This window comes from Amblyomma mixtum, chromosome 3 (assembly GCF_055824585.1).
Source record: "Amblyomma mixtum isolate Tamu chromosome 3, ASM5582458v1, whole genome shotgun sequence".
NCBI lineage: Eukaryota > Metazoa > Arthropoda > Arachnida > Ixodida > Ixodidae > Amblyomma > Amblyomma mixtum.
Window position 1 is genome coordinate 417,148,936 of NC_143014.1, and position 22,998 is coordinate 417,171,933.

A 22,998-nucleotide genomic window follows, 5' to 3' on the forward strand; every position below is an offset into this window, starting at 1 on the left:
CTGCTCTCTTGTTTGGCTTTCGGCCTTGCGCTGCTTCAATCAAACAATGAATAGCCAACTCACCCATCAGCTCGTGGTTTTATAACATGTTGTGACGAAAATGAGGTGCTTTATATATATAAAGGCATGAACAATACAAACAGTGAAGATGCTTTTGGACTGAAAATGAAACCTGTTATGTACGTCTTGGACATTATCTGCCCAATTTTAACTTATATTTACAACTTGTCTTTGACTACCGGCATTTTCCCTTCGGACATGAAAATAGCAAAAGTAGTTGTTCTTTATAAAGGTGGTTCGAAAAACGATCTTGGTAATTATAGACCAGTGTCAATATTGCCTATTTTTTTCTAAGGGCTTGGAAAAAGCAATACATTTACGACTTCCCAATTTTCTTGAAAAATACAACGTGATAAATCCAAGACAGTTTGGATTTAGACCTAAGTCCTCTACTGAAATGGCTCTCCTGAAGCAAAAAGAAATAATCCTAAATAACATTGAATGTAAACAAATAACCCTTGGAATATACATAGACTTCTCCAAAGCCTTCGATAGGATTCATCACGAAACTCTTCTGAAACTTTCTGCATACGGTGTCCGGAACAAGGCACTATCTCTTATCACCAGCTATTTAACTGACCGATATCAGTACGTTTCTATTGATAATCATCGCTCTACTTATAATAAAATAAAGCATGGGGTACCTCAAGAAAGTATCCTTGGTCCCTTATTATTTAATGTATATATTAATGATTTAGTATAGATTGACTCCGAAACAGAATACGTAATTTACGCTGACGACACTAATTTATTTCTGTCCGGCACCAGCGCGAATGATATAGTAGAAAAGGCTAACAGCGTGTTGATTAAACTTAACTCATGGTCTGAAAAAAATTCCCTACTAATAAACACACGTAAAACAAAGGCGATATTTTTAGAGCTAAAAATGTCAAATGGGCTGTACATACAGATTTAGTATTGGGTGGTAATATGATAGAAATAACTAATGTCGTAAAAACACTTGGTGTTCACTTCAATGAATTTATGTTATAGGACTACCACATCGAGCAAATGGAGAGTAAGCTAGCTCGCGTTGTCGGCATACTCAGAAGGTTAAAGTGCATGATACCTACTAGGACAAAACTTGTTATGTATCATGCCCGCTTTGACTCTCATGTTAAATATTGTCATTTGCTTTGGGGTACTACGACGCAAACTAATATTCAGAAGGTTTTAACATTACAAAAATATGCAGTCAGAGTTATTGCGGGTGCTACATACTTAGCACATACGGGTGCTACATACTTAGCACATACGAGTGCTCTATTTGCGAAATACCGCATTATGGATGCAAGGGTTATTCATCAGTACCGTGTAATTCAGCAGTACAAATCTCAGGTACATAGTGACGCCACATTTTTTGCTCACCTTGCGAATCTACAGGGAAAATACCGCAGTTCACAACACACGACACTACGAATATTGGTATGTATCTTGTCCACGCACAAATTACGGTTTTCAAACTCTCAGGTATGTGTTACCGTCTTTCTTCAATAGAAACACTTTCACTAATCTATCCATTCTTTCCGTTTCATATAACGCTGTCAGAAATATGTTCTTACAAAAGAACGAATGATATCCAACTCTATAATAAACAAAGTATCCATGTGCTGTCATTAAACTATCATTTGTGTGGATGTAACAGTACAGAGACTATTCTGGTGATCTGTTATGAAGATATTGTACATATTTGTTATTTCATGCATTCTCTTGTTATTGTTTTACTGCTGTCTGTCATCGCTGTGCCAAGCCGCTACGGGAGATGGGAGCTTTGTCAAGCCGCGTGCGCGGCTTTTTTTCCTTTCTCCTCAGCCATTGTACATGACTGAAATAAATGCACTGAACTGAACTGAACTGAAATGTTTCCTCAAGCAGATTTCGACAAGCGAGAGGTGTGCTCCAAGGTGCGGTCCTGTCCCCTCTACTTTTAGACATCTTACTAAGGAGTATTCCCTGCAGCTATAAGGTTTCAACCTATGTATATGCAGTTGACATCGCGTTTTTTGCCTCCGAGCGTGACATATACTCTCGGTACTAGTCTTTACAGTCTTACCTCAATGTCCTAGACCAATGTTTAGGGAACATTAACCTGTCCCTTAATGTCACTAAATGTGCTTTATTGGTTATTCCGCTCCCTTATCTAGTTAATATCTCCTTTGTTTAGCGGCGCCATGTAATTTGTCAAGTGCAAAGTATAAAATACATCGGAGTAATTTATCATCGTTCACTTTCCTGGCGGGCGCATATAGAGCACATTGCGAAAGGAGTCCGAGCAGTCGGTATGCTGCTCAGGCTGAGCAACGTTCGTTCCGGCATGAGAAGGCACTCGCTTCTGGTGGGTTATAGAATGTACTTCCGCCCAGTACTGGAGTTCGGCTGTGGCTTATTCTCTGTGCCGCCTGCGTATAAACTTCGCCGCCTTCTTATCTTGGAGCGGGAGGGGTTGCGCCTCTGTCCAGGTCTTCCAAAATTTGTCGCTAATTCCGTTTTGTACCTGGAAGCACGTATATTCCATCCTTGCATTCAAGATTTTGGCTCTGTACAGTCCAAACCTTTGTAAAAATGTGCGATTTGTCGCTTCATGCCCCAAATTTCATATTCCTTCGTCAGCCTAGGCCATTTTTCAACGAAAGTTGGTCTCGTTTCGATACTCCACGGATTTGTGCAATCTCTCCTTAACGACTTAAATGTATGCACTTCGGACATACTTCCGGTGTGCACCAATTCTACGTCTATTCAGATTGTCTTTTATGACATGTTTCCAAAACATGCAAAATTAATTCCTTTCCATTTGCTCAGTGGTTTATTACAGGATTACTTGATGCGCTTTAACTCTCATGTACTCATTGTGGCAGACGCCTCACAGTAGGAACAAAAGGCGGGTTGTTGGCATTTTTTCTCTCTTCCTTGACCGATCGTCCTCAGTCCACCTTCTTGATTACATGCGCATTTATTTGGCCGAATTTTTAGCAGTACTTTTGGCCTTGCGCAAATTAAACAGCTCTCAGTCTTCTTTCATAATTACGACGCATTCATTATCCCTGTGTTCATCTATAACCGCGTCTACAGAATCTCAGGCACTCCGCTTACTCAAAACGCTTGGTAACACCCCAAGTGTGTTCATCACGTTTAGTTTGGGAGCCTGGACACAGAAGAATTTATTTAAATGAGGTTGCTGATGTCCTTGCGCAGGCATCTCTTCAAGGCCCAGTCGAGTATCTCCTTCCACCCTGCGCAAATATTAGTGCGGCCACGGTTCGCAGGTACCTTCTCTTGAAAAAATTTGCAGCATCAGCAGTGACCTCCTCTCCCAACTTCCAACAACTTCTCTACCCGTGGCGCTGTAAAAGATGACGATCGCGCAACCTTGAGGTCGCGTCTACGTTGACTCCTCGTGCCTCAATTAAACTTCTACCTTCATATATCTGGTCTGCGGTCTCCCCGTTGTGTCCGCTCTGCGCTGAACCCGAAATGATAGATCACTTCTTGTTGACCTTCCGCCGCTTCTCCTCTTTACCGAGGCGCCTGCTAGAGCACCCGTTACGACAGCTCGGTCTAAGTCTGTCTGCCAGGGTTGTTCTGTCTTCGTGCTTCCTTTTCTTGGCACAGTAACTGGAATCTGCTCTCCGCCAGTGAAATTTTTCTGACAGACATGAAACGGCTGCCATCCTATACTGTTTCTCACGTTAAAAATTTTCTGTAACCAAAGCTTTCTAAACATGGCACGCTTAGCTCCGTTCCCTCTTTGAGTCACTTATCTCATAATATTTGATTTGTTTTTCTAAATCACAAAATCTGAATTCGTTTTTAGTTATTTACTGATTGTTATTATTATTATTATTACTATTCTTTTTTATTATTGCCTATGTAATTCTTATTTAATTTTATTTCATTTTTTTACATTTCCAGCACCTGTCAGTTGCCGCCTGTGTCGTGGCCAATCCCCCGCCATAAGTACGCCCCATTTGCTTCTTGAGGACAACAACAACAGCAAAGGAGAGACTCCAAGACAATATGACGAGGGATCTCTACCTCACGTATTTCCTTGGTTTGCGGACATGTACCTTTAGCGGCTCTACGAGGTGGTGGACAAGGTACATTCCCCGCCAAATGACACGTATCCACAAGATACGTGGCAGCACATGGCAGAGATTCAGCAGTTTTCGCAGGAAATGGTGAAAGCACGCACGTGTTGAAATACTACGGGCAAGATCCTGAGCCTGAATGGCTCAACCTTCACCGTAGTATGCTCACAGATATTGCTTGTCAGCGCAATGTACCCTTGAAGACATTTCAGGACGTTGTTGAGATGCTTTCTGGCGATAACTGTGAGTGGCTGCGAGATCTTTTGCCGAGGTGGCTAAGCTTGTCAAAATTGCTTTGACTATCACGTCATGCACATCTGAGATCGTTTTCATGCCTCTGTCGCGTCAGAACATATCTCAGGTGAATAATAGGACAAGCTCGATTAAATAACATAGCACTTCTCCATGGACACAAAGAGCTCGCCCACAAAACAAATTCCAGTGACACCACAGACGACCTTATTGAGAGGTCTACTGTGCGAAGAAACACATTCTGGATTGTGCGGTAGCCTATGTATAATGTGAAGAACAGTGAAAATCATCTTAGTAAAATACACAAGCTTTCTTCAAGCTGCCACTGCGAATGAGCTCAAATTGTCCCTCCCATAAAATCGTCCCTCAATTCCCTGTGTTGCTGCTTTGTCATTACAACTTCTGCTCTTTGATTTCTGTTTGGGTCTTCGTTTATATGTTGAAAGATGCATGAACAGTGCATATTCCTTCTTTAAACTGTAAATTTTTAGCTTGTTTTGAGAATATTTGTATGGTCGATTGTTTCTTAGACACGAAAAGTTTAAAATATGTTTATATTTAAATTGTAATGCTGCCCAATGTTGTGTCCTTGCAAGGTGCTTTCCTCTATCAAGAATAAAACCGTGTTTTTGGAAGACTGGATTTGTCCCCAGTCGGGCGACCAAGGCTTGCGAAACCGTTCTTTAGAAGGCGGGGTCTCTAGTATATAGCTTCTAGAGGAGGGCTCCAGAGTAATGCGCGCGCGTAATTTCTACCGCCTGGCTTCTTCAACATGGACTCACATGAATAGCACACGGCCACTCTGCATTTCCACTCCGACTCGAGCGAAATGCGGCCGCGGGATTCCATAGCGCGATCTTGATATAAGCTACCGAATGTCAAAGTGTGTGAGCCGCTGCGGCGGGCAAAAAAAAGAGGGGCAGCAGTCATTAGGGCACGGTTCATGTTTAAATCTTACACCACCTTCAGCACTAAACATTTTTTTGTTTCCCACACACAGTAACATTCATCCTCTCTTGTACAGTGGTAGGCATGCAGGTTCGCCTATCTAAACATCACGGTAAAAAACTCATTTTCACGCTAGTAGAGAACCATGGGAGCACGTTGACGCAGCTCTGTTCCCGCACGTAGCGGCCGCGCATCTTCACGCGCGGTGAATGCGGGTGCAATACCCTCAGCAGTCTCCTGGTAAAATCTATGCCGGAAGAAATTGAATGATGTGGCAGCATTAAAATAACAGGAACTTGGAACGTGTGACCGCGTGCACCCTGGATATGGTTCCAGAGGCATCGATATGACATGCAACGCAGAAGCGAAGTAATGCGAGAAGAAAACGCCGTTTCGACGAGGCCATTTAATGCACTAAACCATTGTAAGTGAAGCCGCGCATCGTGGTAATGAGTCAAAGCAGCATCGCGTTTGGACTCGAAGTCGACGAGAAAGATGGCCGCACGAGCACTCCCGGACGAGAACCGTTTGAACACCAAATAGACGTCTGCCAACTTGTTCTTGACATCAAAAAGCCGGAAACCCACGTACCCTACGAAAAATTTTCTGCGTTCTCTGCAACAGCGCAAACTAGTTATGTCAATGAGAGTGACAATAGCCAAGTACCTTTTGGGTGTGTAGCTCTCGTCGCGATAGTAGTCGACGTAGATATCGATCGCCTGTATTGCCGTTTTGCGTTCAAACTGAATATTGACTTCGTGTGGTAGGACCCCGTCTGATTGCCAGTATGTATCACGGCAGTTGTCTCGCAGCTGATCGACGCCGAATCCTGCGAAAAAGTGCGTTGACAAGAGACATCAGAATCCCCGTTCTTGACGGTCGGGAGTTGCCTCATAGCTTACCAGGCTTGCAGGACGACAGCGACCACACAGCCACGGCTCCCACTTCACGGACATTGCCCGGCATCTCCAAATTTGAGAGGTCTAGAGCAGAGGAAGCGTTCATGGTCCTGATAAGACGAGAGTGGAGGAAGGAAATGATTAACCAGGAGGAAGTTCCTACTATCCCCAGCGTCCTCCTTAAACGCCGGCACTATAGTCAGGATCACACGTATGAGTAGATATACTTTACTTACGGTTCGTAAGCCCTTGCTTTCAGGGCGGCTACCGTTACAGTGAACAGAAGCAAACGGGTTGCGCTCGGCCACAGTGCGAAAATACATGACACACAACTCAAACCAGGCCACAACGATAGCGCGCAAAAAGGGCAACGCGGCCTATTCACGGCCACACAATATTCAGCCTGGTAAGCGATGGGACAAGAAGATGATGAGTGTGGATGAATCGTGTTCGCTTCTGCGGCTCTTCCCGGCACAGGACACTTTATTTTGGAACGGTACTTATTAATCCTTGCGCAACACATGCCCTTCAACACTAGCATTTTTTTCAACCGTTACCACAAACACCACTGAACACACAATTTATTTAGAACATAAAAACGCCGTAAATTCAGCGAATAAATCCTAATTTTACAGGAAACAGTATTTGGTAACAATGGGCCATGGTCGATAGAGTCGTGCATTACTCTGGTGGCCAATCACAATAGTAAACGAAAACAGTTCTTTTTATGTTTGCCTATATCAAACAAACAAGAGGCATCAATATTCTAGAGCTGATAATTTCATCTGGTGGTGCGCCTTTTGTTCAGCTTTAAAGAACCTTCAACAGTCCACTGCCTTTACTCATGACGAATTTCCGTGTGGCGGTCAGTAGAGATCTTAATTTGTATCCAAATGCGGCCACATCGTGAGAACCGCTATTCACGTCGGAGTGCTTTATCCTGATATTTCGCCAAAGAGACTCAAAGCACAACAGAAAGCATGAATACACCTCCACGCTCTGAGGGGTGATGACTCATAATTGCGTGGTAATGAAAATGCAGCACTAACTGCCTATGCGTCAGAAGTTCATGCAGAAGTTCAGAGTGCGCGTGTGCAAATGACTACCATCGTGCCACACCCACAAGACGTTTTTTTTTTGCCGCTAGCTAGCCTTTCAGCCTGACACCGCAGCGAACTTCGGAAAGCACATTTTGGTGAAATTGTCATACTTGTTGAACATCAAGCCGTCAAAAAATTTTGTTCGGGTGTTAACAATAGTCCGAGAGCTAGAGTAATAATGTTTCTAGAAAGGACTCTTTAAATATTCCTGTTTCAAGCGCGAAGTAATTTTGCCAGAGCGCTAATTCAATCTCTGGCGCTAATTCAATAAGTTTGCACTGCTAGGGTTCAGACTGTTCTCAAATGAATTAAGCTGTCGTTCGGTATAAACGTGGTGGCGCAAACATTATGCGTTTTAAAAAAGTTACAACTCCGTAGATTCCTTTCACTACCACCATCATCAGCTTAACTACGTGCGCTGAAGGGACTCTCCCATAGCCTTCCATTAACCACCTGCTATGCCAACTACGGCCATCTTACCGCGCGGACTTCCTAATCTCAACACCCAACCTCGCACTCCACAGCCCCTCGCCACGCCTGCCCTCTCTTGGATTCCACTCCGTCATTCAAGGACCATCGGTTACCTTGCCTTCGCAACGCATGGCCTGACTTGCCCATTTCTTCTTTTTTCGATATCGACTAGGATATCACTAACTAGCGTTAGTTCCCTAACCCACTTTGTACTTTTCCTTTTTAACCTTACAAGCACGAGTTCCCCTTCGAATGCGCCGGCGGCGGTCAAGGGTAGACGCAAGCAACTGGGCCAGCCGCACATTCCGGCGAACGTCGCTGCGACTCGGGTTTACTCGAGAGCGGATGTTGCGGTGCGCGCCTTCCAGTTCGTCTGGGCCGGCAGCGCTTCCCGCGAACCTTGGAGCGTCGGCGGCGTCGGCACGCATGGCTCAAGTGGTTACTCAACTTGACTTCTATCATCTTTCCTGCCATAGTTCGCTGCGCTGTACTCAACTCATTGGTTTGGTTTATATGGGGTTTAACGTCCCAAAGCGGCTCAGTCTCCGAGGGACGCCGTAGTGAAGGTTTCCGGAACTTTCGACCAACTGGGGATCTAACGTTCGCTGCCATCGCACACTAAATGGGCCTCTAGAGTTTCGCCTTCATCGAAATTCGACCGCCAAAGCCGGGATCGAACGCCCGTCGTTCGGGTTAGCAGACGAGCGCAATAACCACTGAGCCATCGCGACAGCTCTCCTCTACTCAATTTGGTCTTCCCATTAGCTTCCAAGTTGTGAGAACAGGTATAACTGCTGCGTACTTTGTTATACAAAACTTTACTGTATGCAAGTGTAAAAAATAGGATGGTGATAGTGATTCAGGATTCTACCCTTTTCAACGTGGAGACTCCGAATGAACTATGAAGTTTCCATGGGCCCGTCTAAACTCCACGCATGCATGCAAAAAGTTCTGCTCGCCTCTCCACTCAGCTGCAAAGCGTAGTGTACCGCCGAGCCGGAATGAAAGGCGAACGTCCCAGCGCGTAGCTTTCGGCACGACTATTCGCCATCCAGCCTCCGAGCATAGCCTCGTTGTCGCCCGCTGTATTAGCGCGTCGGCTGCGAGCCGCTTGTCGCCGTCTTAACTAGTTCGTCGGTTCAGCGCACGACGCGTTTTCGAGTGCACAAGGACCCTTCCGCTGTCGATGGGGCCGAGAAACCTTTCTGCTGGTTGCACAAAGCGTGGGTTAATTTACTTTTGCAGGGAAATAACTAAAAAGCGGGAGAATTTTCGCTAGTCTAGTGGGGCTTCCACCTAGCTCCTTAGCGGTCCCCAGTCTGGCCCTCTCAAGGCGTGGAAACATAGCGGCGCTTGGCGAAGCGAGAGTCATCCGTTCCACAACCGATACGCCTTCGGTCGCTGCGTGTAACGCTAACAAAGAAAGAGCGATGCGTAAGGCTCTCTATGCATGTCACTTTGTTCGCGAGGTACTCTACGGCCGTCGTGGAAACGTAATCACTGATGAAGCGGAATATTCCAATATGGGCGCTCTTCAAACAGACGTTCAGGACTGACTGCCACTCCTGTCGTGAAATTTGATTTGCCTGGGTGGCTCCGTGCATGACTCTGACCGTAAACGAAACAGGAACTGCCAGGCATGACTATAGCAGTAATCGTACTCATGATCTCTGGAATGGGAACTGAGCGCGCATCTCACTGGTTGACCGCTGCGTACAATTCGGTGTAGAAAAGAAAATCCTATAGGATACGAAGCCGGTATGTTGTTTGGGTATACTCCGCTCGTATTTTTATGATAATCTTTGCTGTGTAGAGCATAACATGGTAATTTTGCTGTCATCTCCTTTTCCGATGGGCTGATGTAAGCTTCGAAGCAGAAGTGAAACGGTTCAAATGGCGTTCTTTGCCACAAATTAAGCACTCACAGACCGCGACATAATAGAAGCTTAAAAATACACGCAAAGAACATCGAGCAGAAAAACACAGGACAGACGCGCGACGCTCTTCCTGCTCGCTGTCTTTGTGTGTGTTTTAGCACTAGTAATATGTCGCAGTCTGTGAATCAAAAGCATCAAGTAGCCGGACTTTATTCTTAAATAAACCACTTCGCAACCACGAATCGATGATTCTTTTTCGTTTTTTTTTTGCGCATAAGTTGATCTTATTTGCAGTAACTCGCTGCTGCACATTGCGACCTTTTCGAAACAGAGATCTCATTCCGCGTTTCCTTTTTCGTTTTTTTTGTTACTGGTGCACTAGCGACGGGAAAATTGTCTTTTTGCCACTGTCAGTACTTGCTAAGTTCTGCGATGTTGACAAAAGATGTAAGCTCGTTAACTTTTAGCAATGAAAGGAAATTACCTACTTCCTTAACGTTGACTCTTTCAACCCCACATGTCAACACAACTGAACAGCACTTCCCACGGTGACTCAGTGGCTTTGTCGTTCGGCTGCTGATCCCAAGGTCACGGGCTCTATCCGTGCCGCGCCGATTGTGTTTTGATGGACGCAAAATACAAACACGCCCGTGTACTGTGCGATGTCAGTGCTGTCATGACTCAACTTGCGGCCCGCGTGACTGGCCGGGCGCCAGTCACGCCGGCCAGTGACGACTAGATTTAGGTGTAATCGCATTCTGAGAATCTATTTTCAGTGTTTTTGTTCAATTTTAAGATTTTGCTTCAGTATCCCTTTAAAGAGAGCGCGGCCGAGAGCGACGGACATTCTGGTCGACGACCACCGAACACGCCAGTTGCTACGCAGGGTGCAGGGAGTGAAAGTCCTGGGAGTAGTATTCCTCGCCAGCGGAGAAGTAGCCCGCGAAACATGGACTAACCTCCGCACGAATGCTGAGAAACGCCTCTCGGTGGCGTCAACTTTCCGGCTTTCAATAGCAGAGCGCAGCTATATAGAGAAGTCCACAGTCCTAGCCGCATGTTTTTTTGTCGCCCGCGTCGCAAATCCGCCGCGTACGTTTGCTCGCAGGCTAACCACGGCCTGTGGCTCTTTCGTTTGGGCGGGGAAAACCGAACTTGTGTCACGGTTGTTTATGCGCCTTCCCTCCTACATGGGTGGGTTCAGTATACCTTGCATCCGCACCATGTGTAATGTGCTCGCCTTGCGAGGAGTACGAGAACTTGTACGCAATCCTGACTATCCAGGGAGAACACTCCTCGCATACTTTCTGGGTACAGCGCGTAACGTGTTTTTTACACAACACATGGTTGGGTCTGCAGCCGAGCAGCCGCCGGCATTTTTCGTTAACGTGCGTCGCACACTGGCGTCGTTGACTGCCAGCGTGCCCTATCTGGATGCTGATGAAACCCCGCCCTCCAGGATGTGTGAAGCACTAACGGTCGCTGAGCTGACCCGCGAACAACTCCAGAAAACGAGACGGGCACGCTGGCGCCAAGTGACCTCAGCTGCGCTTCCTGCAGATGTCAGGGACTTTGGCTGGCTGCTAGGCTGACGGGTCCTGCCCACAAGAGGCCGCCTTGCGGCGTGGGGCGTGGCGGCCTCCGGCCGATGCCCGCAGTGCGGTGTCCTTGAAACTTCGCAGCACGCAATGTTTGAGTGTGTAGCTGCGCGCACCTTTTGGATATTAGTGTCACGCATGTTTTTCATCCGCCTGGAAGCGCGCACTAGTTCACCCGAAGTGTTTAAAAATATGCTCTTGTGTGTCGGCATGTTTGTTTTGTTTCGTTTGTTTTATGGGGTTTAACGTCCCAAAGCGACTGAGGCTATGAGAGACGCCGTAGTGAAGGGGTCCGGAAATTTCGACCACCTGGGGTTCTTTAACGTGCACGGACATCGCACAGTACACGGGCCTCTAGAATTTCTCCTCCAAAGAAATTCTAGCCGCCGCGGCCGGGATCGAACCCGCGTCTTTTGGGTCAGCAGCCGAGCACCATAACCACTGAGCCACCGCGGCGGCGCATGTTCGTTTTGTGGCGGCAGCGTGGAGTGGCTTCCTTAAATGGGCGTCCGCAAAGAACAATGTTTCCAATGTTGCAGCGCCTCCGCACGCGCCTCTTTGAACAAGCATGCGTGGACAGCTCTGTCAATGAGCGAGGCTGAGTTTTTGCGCAAATGGTCGACATACTTCATCGTCCTGCGCGGTGGTCGAGTGTCGGCTTTCTTACTGCCTTACTGACGTGCGCAGTGCAGCGGCACTGCGCATGTGCTTGAAAGATCAGAACTTTGAGTTCAGCAGTTTTGCTTTGTATTTTTGTATTTTTTGTTGACATTAGAAAAAACAAATTTCTCTTTCCACGCCACCACCAAGTCATTCTGTTCATTGTAGGCGCAAGTCAGCCCAAACAAAAAGTTTCGTTTGGAAGCCATTCTCTCTGTTTCCCTCTCGCCGGACTGCAGTCAGCACTGCTTGAAAAGATTGCACTTCATCATGCTGATAATATGTTACAGTTGTACTCAGCGAGGCTCTGGCTCCTACACTAGAGTCAGCAGGCAGTTTTTTGTATGTAAAGCTTAAGCCGCGAATGATTCAGTGTTAGTGTCAACGCTTCGACTATAAGCGGCGTTGACGGCAATGAAACGACGCAGTCGGAAATGAACATGCGAATCGTGGGAAAAATACGAAATATTTTGCACTTTTCTCGTAACGACAAATTTTTCTGTTGTTTTGTAGTATTTTGTGTTAACTTTTCTGCAGTAACTACACAAAGCTGTTGTGTAAAAAGTTTTTGGTCCAAAACATTTCAAAAACCTTTCTGTTGGGTTTGCGGACTGGTGACACTCAGAATCTGAGCAAGAAATACCGCAAACCGGTTAAAAGCCCTGTCACCGTGCCGTAAGAAACCACTGGTGTGGCTTTTACAGACTGGACATCGGTCCAGACCGCGCAAAAGCCGTTCTCATAATTTTTCTTTTCCCTCCTTGCACTGCGTCCTAAACAATAGCATCACTGGCCATTAGTACCTGGAGGATAGCGTTCTGAACACGCATGTTAAACGCTCGGCAAAAAATTACAGGATTGCACTTAAGTCTGCTTAAAAGCGGAAATGCGAAAGCCATTCCCTTTCCTCTCTTTCACCCTTTATTTTTCTCTTTATTTATATTTTTACTTTCCTTTCTAGTTTTTGTGTTTTTTATTTTTATATTTCATTTTGTTTATTATCACGATTTATTCATATTTATTTTTTTATTTTGGGGGTCTTCAATTTCATTACTTATATCTTGCTTATCAACTGCTGCTTACACAACTTTCACAATCTATCTATCACACAACTTGCGATTGACAGTTCGGGCGGAAAACTTCCGTCCACAGGCTTCTGTCTGCAACTTCCGTCCACGTCAATCATGAGCCAAGAAACGCTTACGCCTTAATACACGTGTTGCTGTCCACCGCGAACCACGTGGAAAGGTGGCGGTTCATAAAACGCGCAAACTGCGGTTGTATTTCAATTTCTAAAACTTGCTCTTCCGTTGCGGGCGAACAGGCGACATTGCGGTCAAGCTGCCATCGCATTTACGAATGGGGTACCGGGTTAATAACACAAGCACACGCGCACACAGGCAAGCACACACTGGCGCACACGCACTCAGGCACACACACACATGCACATGCACACGCGTACAAACACACGCGCACGCACACACACACACGAACGAACATACTCACGCACACGCGCACGCACACACACGCGTGCACACACACGCGCACAAAGAAGCGCGGACCTGAGTGCACTTCGGACTTTTCTTGCGCGTCGGTGAGTATGAGTTGGGGGAGAAAGAGGAGAAGCACCATTTTTAATCGCCAATATCTACGGACATACGTCCTGAGTTACCGCTGATGTGACGTAGAACGTCATCGAACGGCGAGGGTGGAAGCTGTGTGAGAACCCTCTTAAGCTTCCTATGACGTCAAGGCTGCCAGAACCGAGGCCCTCGCTAAGCAATTAAGCAAACAAGCGAGGGGAATGAGGGGCTCGTTATCAATATGAGAGAAGCCAACAGCCACAGAAACTAAGGGACATAGGGGATTTTTTTAATTATTTATTTTATTTTGTGGTGCTGTTCAATTTAGAATATTACTGAATATGTTATCGCTTAAAGCTTATTGAATAAAAAGCAGAAGAAAAAACAACCACATGCCGCCAGTGGGGACCGAACCCACGACCTCCGAAATACGCGTCCGGTGCTCTACCTCTGAGCTACGGCAACGGCCGTCAAATCTTCTGCTTTCGGGGTTGGGTGAGGTCGTGGGTTCGGTTCCTACCGGCGGCATGTGGTTGTTTTTTCTTCTGCTTTTCTAATCAATTAGCTTTAAGCGATAACATATTCAGTAAAATTCGTAATTGATCAACACCACAAAATAAAATAAATAATTTGAAAAATCACCTGTGTCCCCTTGGTTTCTGGAGCTCTTGGCTTCTCTCATATATATATATATATATATATATATATATATATATATATATATATATATATATATATATATATAAATGACCTTATTTGTTAGCAATTAAAATGGCGGGTCTGCGGGGTCATTTCGGCCTGTACTGAGAACTAAAATGTTAATAAACTCAAACTCAAACTCTCCAGCTGGCCGGCAGTTGTAGTCTGTCGGCGACCTCTACACTGTCGTCGTCGCCCTGGACTGCACGCCGGAGTCCGAACTGACGGGAACAGTTTCCCATTGTTCTGAGTAGATCTAACTAGATCTATAGCGGAGGCGGATCCTCCGAACAGTCCCAGATTTTGTTGTCCAAAGTGGCAGGCTCGGCGCATAACTGACATAACGCGCTTTTCCTTACCTCAATAACTATCGTTTCATGGTCACTATAACTGTCCAGATGGGAATAGTTTATTACCACGATGAAGAATAGCTGCTATTATTAGTTTCACGCGCTCGCAGCTTGCAGGACTGTACGATGCACGGCCTGGACTTTGCGAAGTGGAAGCGGGCTGCAGGGCGAGTTGCGGCGCGGATAGCCGTCGCCTAAGAGCGCCTGCGGAGAGATAGGCTTCCCGCCAAACAACCCACCGAAGGCCGTGCACGCTGGTCTCCGATGCCCACCTGCTGCGGTTCACAGACAGCGAGTATAAGGAACGCCAGCTAGGGCAGCCTGGAGCGCACCGACAACCGTTAGTACCGCTTCGGCGCAGCATACGAGGTGGGTCACAGACTTCGTTGCGCCGACCGCGGCACGGCGCTGCGTTGACGAGTCCAGTATTCTTCGACGCCATGACCGACGGTTTATCGAAATAATTCTTAGCGATTCAAAGGTGGCCCTTTGCCATTTTTTGAGGGGACACATCTGTGCCACAGCCAATAAAACTCCAAAAACGTTACCGAAAGACAGGAGCGAAGAGGACCTATAGTCTGGGCCCCGGCCCATGAGGGCGATCCAGGTAAAGAAGCCGCTCACCGCTGCTCTCGAGGTTTTGTCAGCCGAGTAGGTGAGGAGGCTTCTGACACGGGAGCGCACCAAAGTGAGGCCCTGGGCTTGTATCAGGCCATAACGCAATGCTACAGATAGCTATGAGTGCGCTGGCCTCCTCCGCACGATTTGCTCAGCAGAGAACAGGCTACCACGTGGCGATGGCTGGAGGCGCGGTCGCAGCCGGACCCGTGGACATACTACAACATATTCCTCGATCTGGTAAACCCGTTATGTCAGTTATGCGGCGAGCCTGCCACTTAATCTGGGACCACATCATCAGGGACTGTTCGGAGGATCCGCCTCCGCTATAGATCTAGTTAGATCTCCTCGGAACAATGGGAAGCTGTTCCCGTCAGTTCGGACTCCAGCGTGCAGTCCAGGGCGACGACGACAGTGTAGAGGTCGCCGACAGACTACAACTGCCGGCCAGCTGGAGAGGCCGAATTGACCCAGCAGACCCGCCTTTTTATTTGCTAACAACTATCACGATCACAGAAAAATCATCGTCACCGTGGTTTAACAACGATCTGAAGCGCCTTAATAACAAGAAGAAACGGCTTTTCCGTACAGCCAGACGTGTGAACACTGACTGCTCATGGAAAAAGTACCATGGTGCTGAAAAAACATTCCAATCTCTGGTAAACCAAACTAAACGTTCCTTTTTTTCATCAGTATTACCTTCTATGCTTCTCACTAATCCTAACAAGTTTTGGAAATCCATTAATCCTTCACGCAAGACACCTATTACTTTACATGATCAGGACCATAATCTCATTCCGGAACATGATGTCTCTCGCGTTCTAAATTATTTTTTCTGTTCAGTTTTTACTAACGAACCGGACGGCGAATTACCGCACTTCCCTGTCTTCGATCATCCAGCTATGCCAGACATTTTGTTCGATAGCAATGGTATTAGGAAACTAATTGAATCATTGAAAGTGTCATCGTCATCTGGCATTGATGGCTTGAACTCTAAAGTGCTAAAAAATACTAAAAACGTGGTCAGTGTCATTTTGTGCCATCTTTTTCATCAGTCATTATCATCAGGCGTGCTTCCGCAAGACTGGAAAATCGGTAAGATCGTTCCAGTCCCCAAGAAAGGTTCATCGTTTTCATGTAAAAACTACCGCCCTATTTCTCTTACGAGCATCTGTTCAAAACTAATGGAACATATTATTTATTCTCACATCGTTAAATTTTTAGTTTCGCTCAAGTTTTTTCATCCTAACCAACACGGCTTTCTAAAAGGACTTTCCTGTGACACCCAACTAGCCCTTTTTGTTAATGATCTTAGCTCTCATCTTGACCTAAACATTCCCGTTGACACGCTCTTCCTTGACTTTGAAAAAGCTTTTGATAAGGTTCCCCACAAAAGATTACTACTAAAACTTTCCCGTCTTAACCTTACCCCCTTGGTGTTAAAATGGCTACAAAATTTTTTGACCAACAGAGAGCAATTTGTCTACGCCAACAAATCATCGTCACCTCTTTCCCCCGTTACTTCAGGTGTACCACAAGGCACAGTGCTTGGACCCTTGCTTTTTCTACTCTACATTAACGATCTTCCCTCTAACGTCAACTCGAACATCCGATTATTTGCCAACGACTGTGTAATCTACCGCCCTATTACCAGCAGAACAGACTCTGACACCCTCCAAACTGATCTAACCCAAATCGAAACTTGGTGCAAGCATTGGCTAATGTCCCTTAATATTACTAAAACATGCATGCTTTCTTTTCATCGCAGGCAATCCCATATTCCCTCAAAATATGTTCTTTTCGGTTCTGAAGTATCATCTGTTCTTTCCTGTAAGTATCTTGGCATCACCTTAACTCATACCCTAACATGGTCTTCGCATATCACGAACATCGCTAATGACGCTAACCGCACCCTTGGCTTCCTACGTCGAAATCTTCGTTTTACTACCCCTTCTATCAAATTATTAGCTTATAAAACATTCGTCCGACCTAAACTAGAATTCGCGTCAGCAGTATGGGATCCTCATCAATCTAACCTTTCTATAATCCTTGAAAAAGTTCAAAACCGTGCTATCCGTTTTATTTATTGTGACTACTCTTACTATACTAGCGTGTCCTCTTTAAAATCCAGAGCATCCTTGCCTAACCTTGAAACTAGAAGAAAAATATCTCGACTATGCCTATTCCACAAGTTCTATCATTCACCTTTAGGATCATCTATCATATCAACAGCTCATCGTCCTTCTAGCCGCAACAGCCACATCAAGACCGTATACCCACCCGCTGCAAGAACAACATCTCATTTCCGTTCTTTTTTTGTCATATCATCTCGGGACTGGAACGATCTGCCGCCGGAAGCCGTACTCATCGTCAACTGCATCGACTTCAAGAAAAAGATTGAGGCCATCCTTATGTAATCAGTAATCTTTATGTATCCTGTAATCTTTATGTATCCTGATCTTTATGTACTCTGTAATCTTTATATAATCTGCATGTAATCCGCCCATCCCTCATGTAATGCCCCACAACCGGGGCCTTTGAGGTAATAAATAAATAAATAAATAAATAAATAAATAAATAAATAAATAAATAAATAAAGTTGTTGCTATATGTATATATATCAAGCCAAGCTGTCGCTACTACAGCTCTCTCTCATTTTGCAGTAAATGAGTGCCAAGGCGTTTTATGAGTCGGGTGGCAAGTTGGTTTACTGGAGTGACGTTCGTTTTGAAAGGGTAACATAGCGCGAGGTGGTACAGTGGACGGGGGACAGCGCTTGTATCTTCGTCCTTCGTCGACCCTCCCCGTTTGAGCTGTGTGGTTCCTTCAAAATGAGGTTTAATAAGTGATGCGCTGTTTTTGCTGTGTACGTTGTTGAGGGCTCGACCCCATGCGGCTTATGTGTCGAGAACGCTGCATGCTTAATCCCGTCGAAAGAGACAGGCTTTTAATGCCAACAAAATGTACCTCTTTGTTCAGCTGTTTTGCCGTTTCACTTTGTTATTTCGTAATCAATCTGTAAATCGCGGCCACAAATCACGGAGTTCTTGCACAGTTGCTGCCTTCCGATGCGGCATGCGCGATGAAACAGCGCACTGGTACACGTTGGTTCAGCACAGCTCACACGTAACATCACATTTGTTCCGCGGACTTTGTGAGTGCGAAGCTTATATGCTCACAGAAATGGACTGCAGGCATAATAAGAACCAACATAAATGTGTGCAGTAGCGCGCTCGGTTTCGCAAGCTGAAAGTATGCACTGCCTCATGAGTGGGTTTTGTCCCAGTGCACGGAGCACAGATGCCCTATACATTACCATGCTTATCAGTCGACTAGAAGTCTTTTATGCGAAGCATATTAACGTAGGTTTCGGGCCTTCGCGAGACGCCCGGCGGTGGCCACCATTGACCTTGAAGTGAGATCACTTGATGTGACGTCACGTGATGACGTCACACCGGCTGCAGATGGGGCCTCATTAGGGTCAAGTATTTCTAGGGACCCTAGCCTTATATCGCGCCGTCGGACGTCGCCCGGCGGAGGCCTCCACGCTTCGGTTCGCGCCGTCGCGCGCGACGCGGCGGCTGCGCCACCATCGCTGCATCACGTGATATGTGACGTCACGCCAGGGATGAAGCGGCGCGCGCCCGCCGTCGCGTCAGTCTCTGTGCCCGCAACCGCGCCAGCGTCTTTGCGCCGGTCGTGTATGCGGTCAAGATGCCTCCAAACGCTAAGGACGTTAATAATAAGAATGCAAAACGAAGGCTGCTTCGCATCCCCTGGGTTTAACCTTGATAAGCTTCCAACTTTTTATTGGGATGGCGTTGCGCACACTAAAAACGTACACAGAAAGAGCAGAAGATGACAGATAGAGCACAAACTATCAACTGAATTTATTGCTTCCACAACAGCATATATATGCAGTATTCACACGCGCAATAAAGAAGGGGGCGAGGGAAGAAGAAAGAAAAAATAAGGGGAGGACGTGTCAAGCATGCTTAGGTCAGAAAAAGCAACGAAAAAAATTCCTTTCCATATCAGATAAGGTGACAGAGGTATCGCTAACACAATTGTCGCCTTTTCCTTTGATGTGGAATGCTTCTAAAAGTTCGCGGGCTATTTTGTTTTTACTCTTGGCCAGAATCTTCATGTCTTGGAACATTGGCTCACTACCAGATCATGAAATGCAATGGGCGGGCAAGTTCGCCCCTTTTCTTTTTCGTATAGGAAGAGCATGCTCCCCTGCTCGTTCATTGACGCAGGTACTGTGCACTGTCTGGGACCCGCACTGTCTGGGACGTGCACTGTCTGGGAGCCGCCTACTGCTAGAGATAAAGATAAGTTGTAGAGGGTGCAGAACATTGCCTTTTGTTTCGTGTCTGGCACTCGCGGGGCTCGTTACAGTGCATCGCGTACGAAGGATGCACTCAACTGGGAATTGCTTGACACGCGCCGAAAGAAGTGGCGTCTGAAGCTATTTCATGCTGTTTATTATTCAACTCTTCGGGTTGAACGCGAAAGGTATGTGCAGGAGCCTTTTTATAGATCCAACCGTGTTGACCATGTTTTTAAAGTCCGCGAATTTGCGGCAAAAACTGAATTGTTTAAAATGTCTTTTTTTCCGAAAACCATTAGAAAATGGAACAGACTACCGAGCGATGTTGTGAGTGTGACATCAAATGATGCGTTCTTTCGTTCTTTAATGATGTGATGCGATTGTGATGTGTTCTTTTGAAGTGAGATATACATGGCGAACGCTTTATGCTTGTAACTCTGCCTGCGAGCGGAGGTGTCATGTGTGCTTCTTTTTTGTACATTGCCCCTACCCTCCCCCCACTGTAATGCCACGGCGCTGTGGGTTCCTTACTAAATAAATAAATAAATACAGCTTTGCCGACACACACGCGTCCACACTTGAGCTGGATTTGATAGACCACGCCCATGGTACATCACATTTCACATACTGTTCAGCATGTTTCATTTACATACATGCGCTTCGTGGGGCTCGTTCCTCGGTGATCCTGGGGCATAACCCAGCAAGCTTTTTTTTGGGCCGAAAAAACCACCGAAACACCATGCCTGTTTGCCACTTTTTTTAAATTGTGGGCTATTTTGTGCAAGTATGGAACCACTGTCGGCTTTGTACTCCGAAAGCGTTCAAGCTCACAGCTGCGCTTGCCTTTCTTTATCTTCTGGAGAAGGTTCTTGGCTACCACTGTGATGAGCGACCAGGGGAAACCGGTTGAAAGCAGCCTGGTGATCTGATTATGAAAGCTGGAATGCATTTCATGCTCGCATGATTTGGTTAAGGCTGATTCTAGGCACGAGTTTGCAAGTGCTCTTTTCACAATCTTTGACTGTGCCGAATCAAATGGAAGTAGTGCTTTCTGTGCTCGAGGAGCATATTTCTAACAGACATGATGCAAGCCACCCCAAGGAAGCTATGCGCCAACTCGCCCAGCGAGTTCTTCTACATAGCATGCATTACCGGCCTGAAACGTACCTTTTTTTTCTTTTCGGCTACGTGAACTTCACCGAACGTACATAAATCGTTGTAGTAAGGTCGCAATATAAAAAAGAAAAGCAAATACAGGGCGTTCCAGCTAATTTTAGCCAGGGTTTATAAATATGCCTAGGCACCCTAAGATGACGCGAACACAAGCATTTGGCTGGCTGAAGTAACTCTTCTTTTATTCTGCTTCATTGCATATACAGGGTGTCCCAGCTAAAAGTAACCAAGCTTTTAAAAAAGACGAAGTGTCCTAGCCCTGTGAGACCAACTGAGGGTTGTTGCCAGTCACGTGTCCTAGTCTGCGGTATTTTTTTTATTGTGCAAACGTAATTAATTAGCAGAGACTGATTAGCTAACTTTTTAATTATTGCCTTTAGGAAGAAAGTGTCAATGCAAGAATTGTAGATGCCATAGGGAAATAACCGGTTGCGGTGTTTCCAACCAAGTACCACTGATACAGCTTCATTTATTTGCCTTAAAAGAAAGCCCGCGAAATACAAAAAGAACCACGTGATAGGGAAGCAGTTTCAGCGCTCCCAGACGACCGATCAAACAACGACATTCGCTTATCTTTGCAACGCTGTCCCGAACGGGGTTCGGCGTTTTGCGATGGTTGCGAGATATACGCCAGCAACTCTCGCATGGACGCTAGGGCGACCGCTCCTTGAGCGCGTGACGGTGCAAGTTCGGCGGCATGGCCACATGCCTATCACTCGAGGCGAGGTTTCGCGTGAAAAAGCGCTCCATGCGAGCCGCGCTTCACTTCCTTGAAAAGCAGGGCCCGCTTACTTTTCATGACGCATATCTCGCCACCACCTCAAAACGCCGAACCCTGTTCGGGAAAGCATTGCAAACATAAGCAGATGTTGCTTGACCGCTCGTTTGGGAGCGCTGAAACTGCTTCCTTATCACGTGGTTTTTTTTTGTATTTCGCGGGCTTTCTTTTAAGGCAAATAAAAGAAGCTGTATCAGTGGTACTTGGTTGGAAACACCACAACCGGTTATTTTTCTTTGGGTTCTACAATTCCTGCATTGACACTTTCTTCCTAAAGGCAATAATTAAAAAGTTAGCTAATCAGTCTCTGCTAATTAATTACGTTTGCACAATAAAAAAATACCTCAGACTAGTACACGCGACTGGCAACAACCATCAGTTGGTCTCACGGGGCTAGGACACTCCGTCTTTTTTAAAAGCTTGGTTACTTTTAGCTGGGACACCCTGTATAGTTGAGTTTAATTCACCAACTTCGCAAGCGACGAAGTTGGGCTAAAAATTCCAATTGAGAAGTTCCAGACCGATCCCCAAAGTACCGATTAAACGGTTTCAACGGTGTATGCCCACGAAATACAAAAAAATACCACATGACATTTCGGCTGGGGCGCCGCGATTGCAAAGCTACAAACGTCCTGCTTACAAACCAACAGAATATTTAGCCGGGTGTGCTCCCGCTTAAAAGAAGGCAGGGCAGCGACGCAGGCACTGGCTCTGCCATTTACGCCAGCGACATGCTTCCCTCGCTGGGGTTCATTATAAGGATAAGCAGATGCTTATCGCTTAGGCTGGCGCAAATCGCACAGCCACGTCTCCGTCACTGCCCTGTCGTGCTTTAAGCGGCAGCGCACCCAGTTGAACAATCAGTTCGTTTGTAGGCGAAACGTTTGAGAGTCGCGCAATCGCGGCGTGCAAGCCGGCATGTCGGGTGGTATTTTTTTGTACTTCGGGGCATCTGCAGTGAGCGGCAAAACCTAATACCTAATAAATGGAAAGCTAGAAAGTTTTCAATCGGACGTTTTTCGGACCATCCTAGGACTTTCTGGACAAATTTATTTTGCCAAACTGCGTTGCATGCGAAGCTGGTCAATTAACCTCGACTAATTATGCAATTAACCAGAATAAAAAAATAGCGCAACTTGCGCCATACAATAGCGAGTAACAAACATGCATTTAGTCCCACCGTCTTAGGGAGCTCGGCGGGGGGGGGGGGGGGGGGGGGGTTACTTTCTGCGACATCACATGATGCGTATTTGCTGTTGTATGCCAACAGAAAAGATGACCACGTTTTGCGGGCATATAAATGCAGTTGGTCAAAGCCAACTTTAGAACACTTCACGAAAATTCTGCACATAATTGGATTGATCTCTGAACACAAGAGAATGTGAAACAACGCACCGTGATACAGAGCAGGGCAGAGAGCACCTGACTATGCCAGTAGGCCAGCACCTTTTATATTCAAGTACGCTTACAAATTCAGAACGCCTGTGATTTCTGCTCGGGTACAGTCTTGAAGA

At 46.2% G+C, this 22,998-nt stretch overlaps 1 protein-coding gene across 5 annotated transcripts in view; it reads right to left on the reverse strand.

Moving 5' to 3' along the window:
- LOC149357774 (anaphase-promoting complex subunit 10-like) overlaps positions 1 to 22,998 on the reverse strand; it is a 93,997-nt gene that overhangs the window by 44,619 nt on the left and 26,380 nt on the right. For 2 of the 5 annotated variants that reach the window (XR_016291890.1, XM_089584928.1), the window contains 2 exons: positions 6,248 to 6,328; positions 6,012 to 6,174 (listed from right to left, as the gene is read on the reverse strand). The exons of 1 other annotated variant lie outside the window; for it this stretch is intronic. Coding sequence is in view for 2 of the 4 variants with exons in the window: in XM_089584928.1 (XP_089441054.1) it covers positions 6,012 to 6,174; positions 6,248 to 6,311 (227 nt within the window). In the remaining 2 variants the exon portion in view is untranslated. Of the gene's footprint in view, positions 1 to 6,011; positions 6,175 to 6,247; positions 6,355 to 22,998 lie in introns of those variants that run through there. 2 more of the 5 variants (XM_089584927.1, XR_016291889.1) reach the window with 2 other exon arrangements.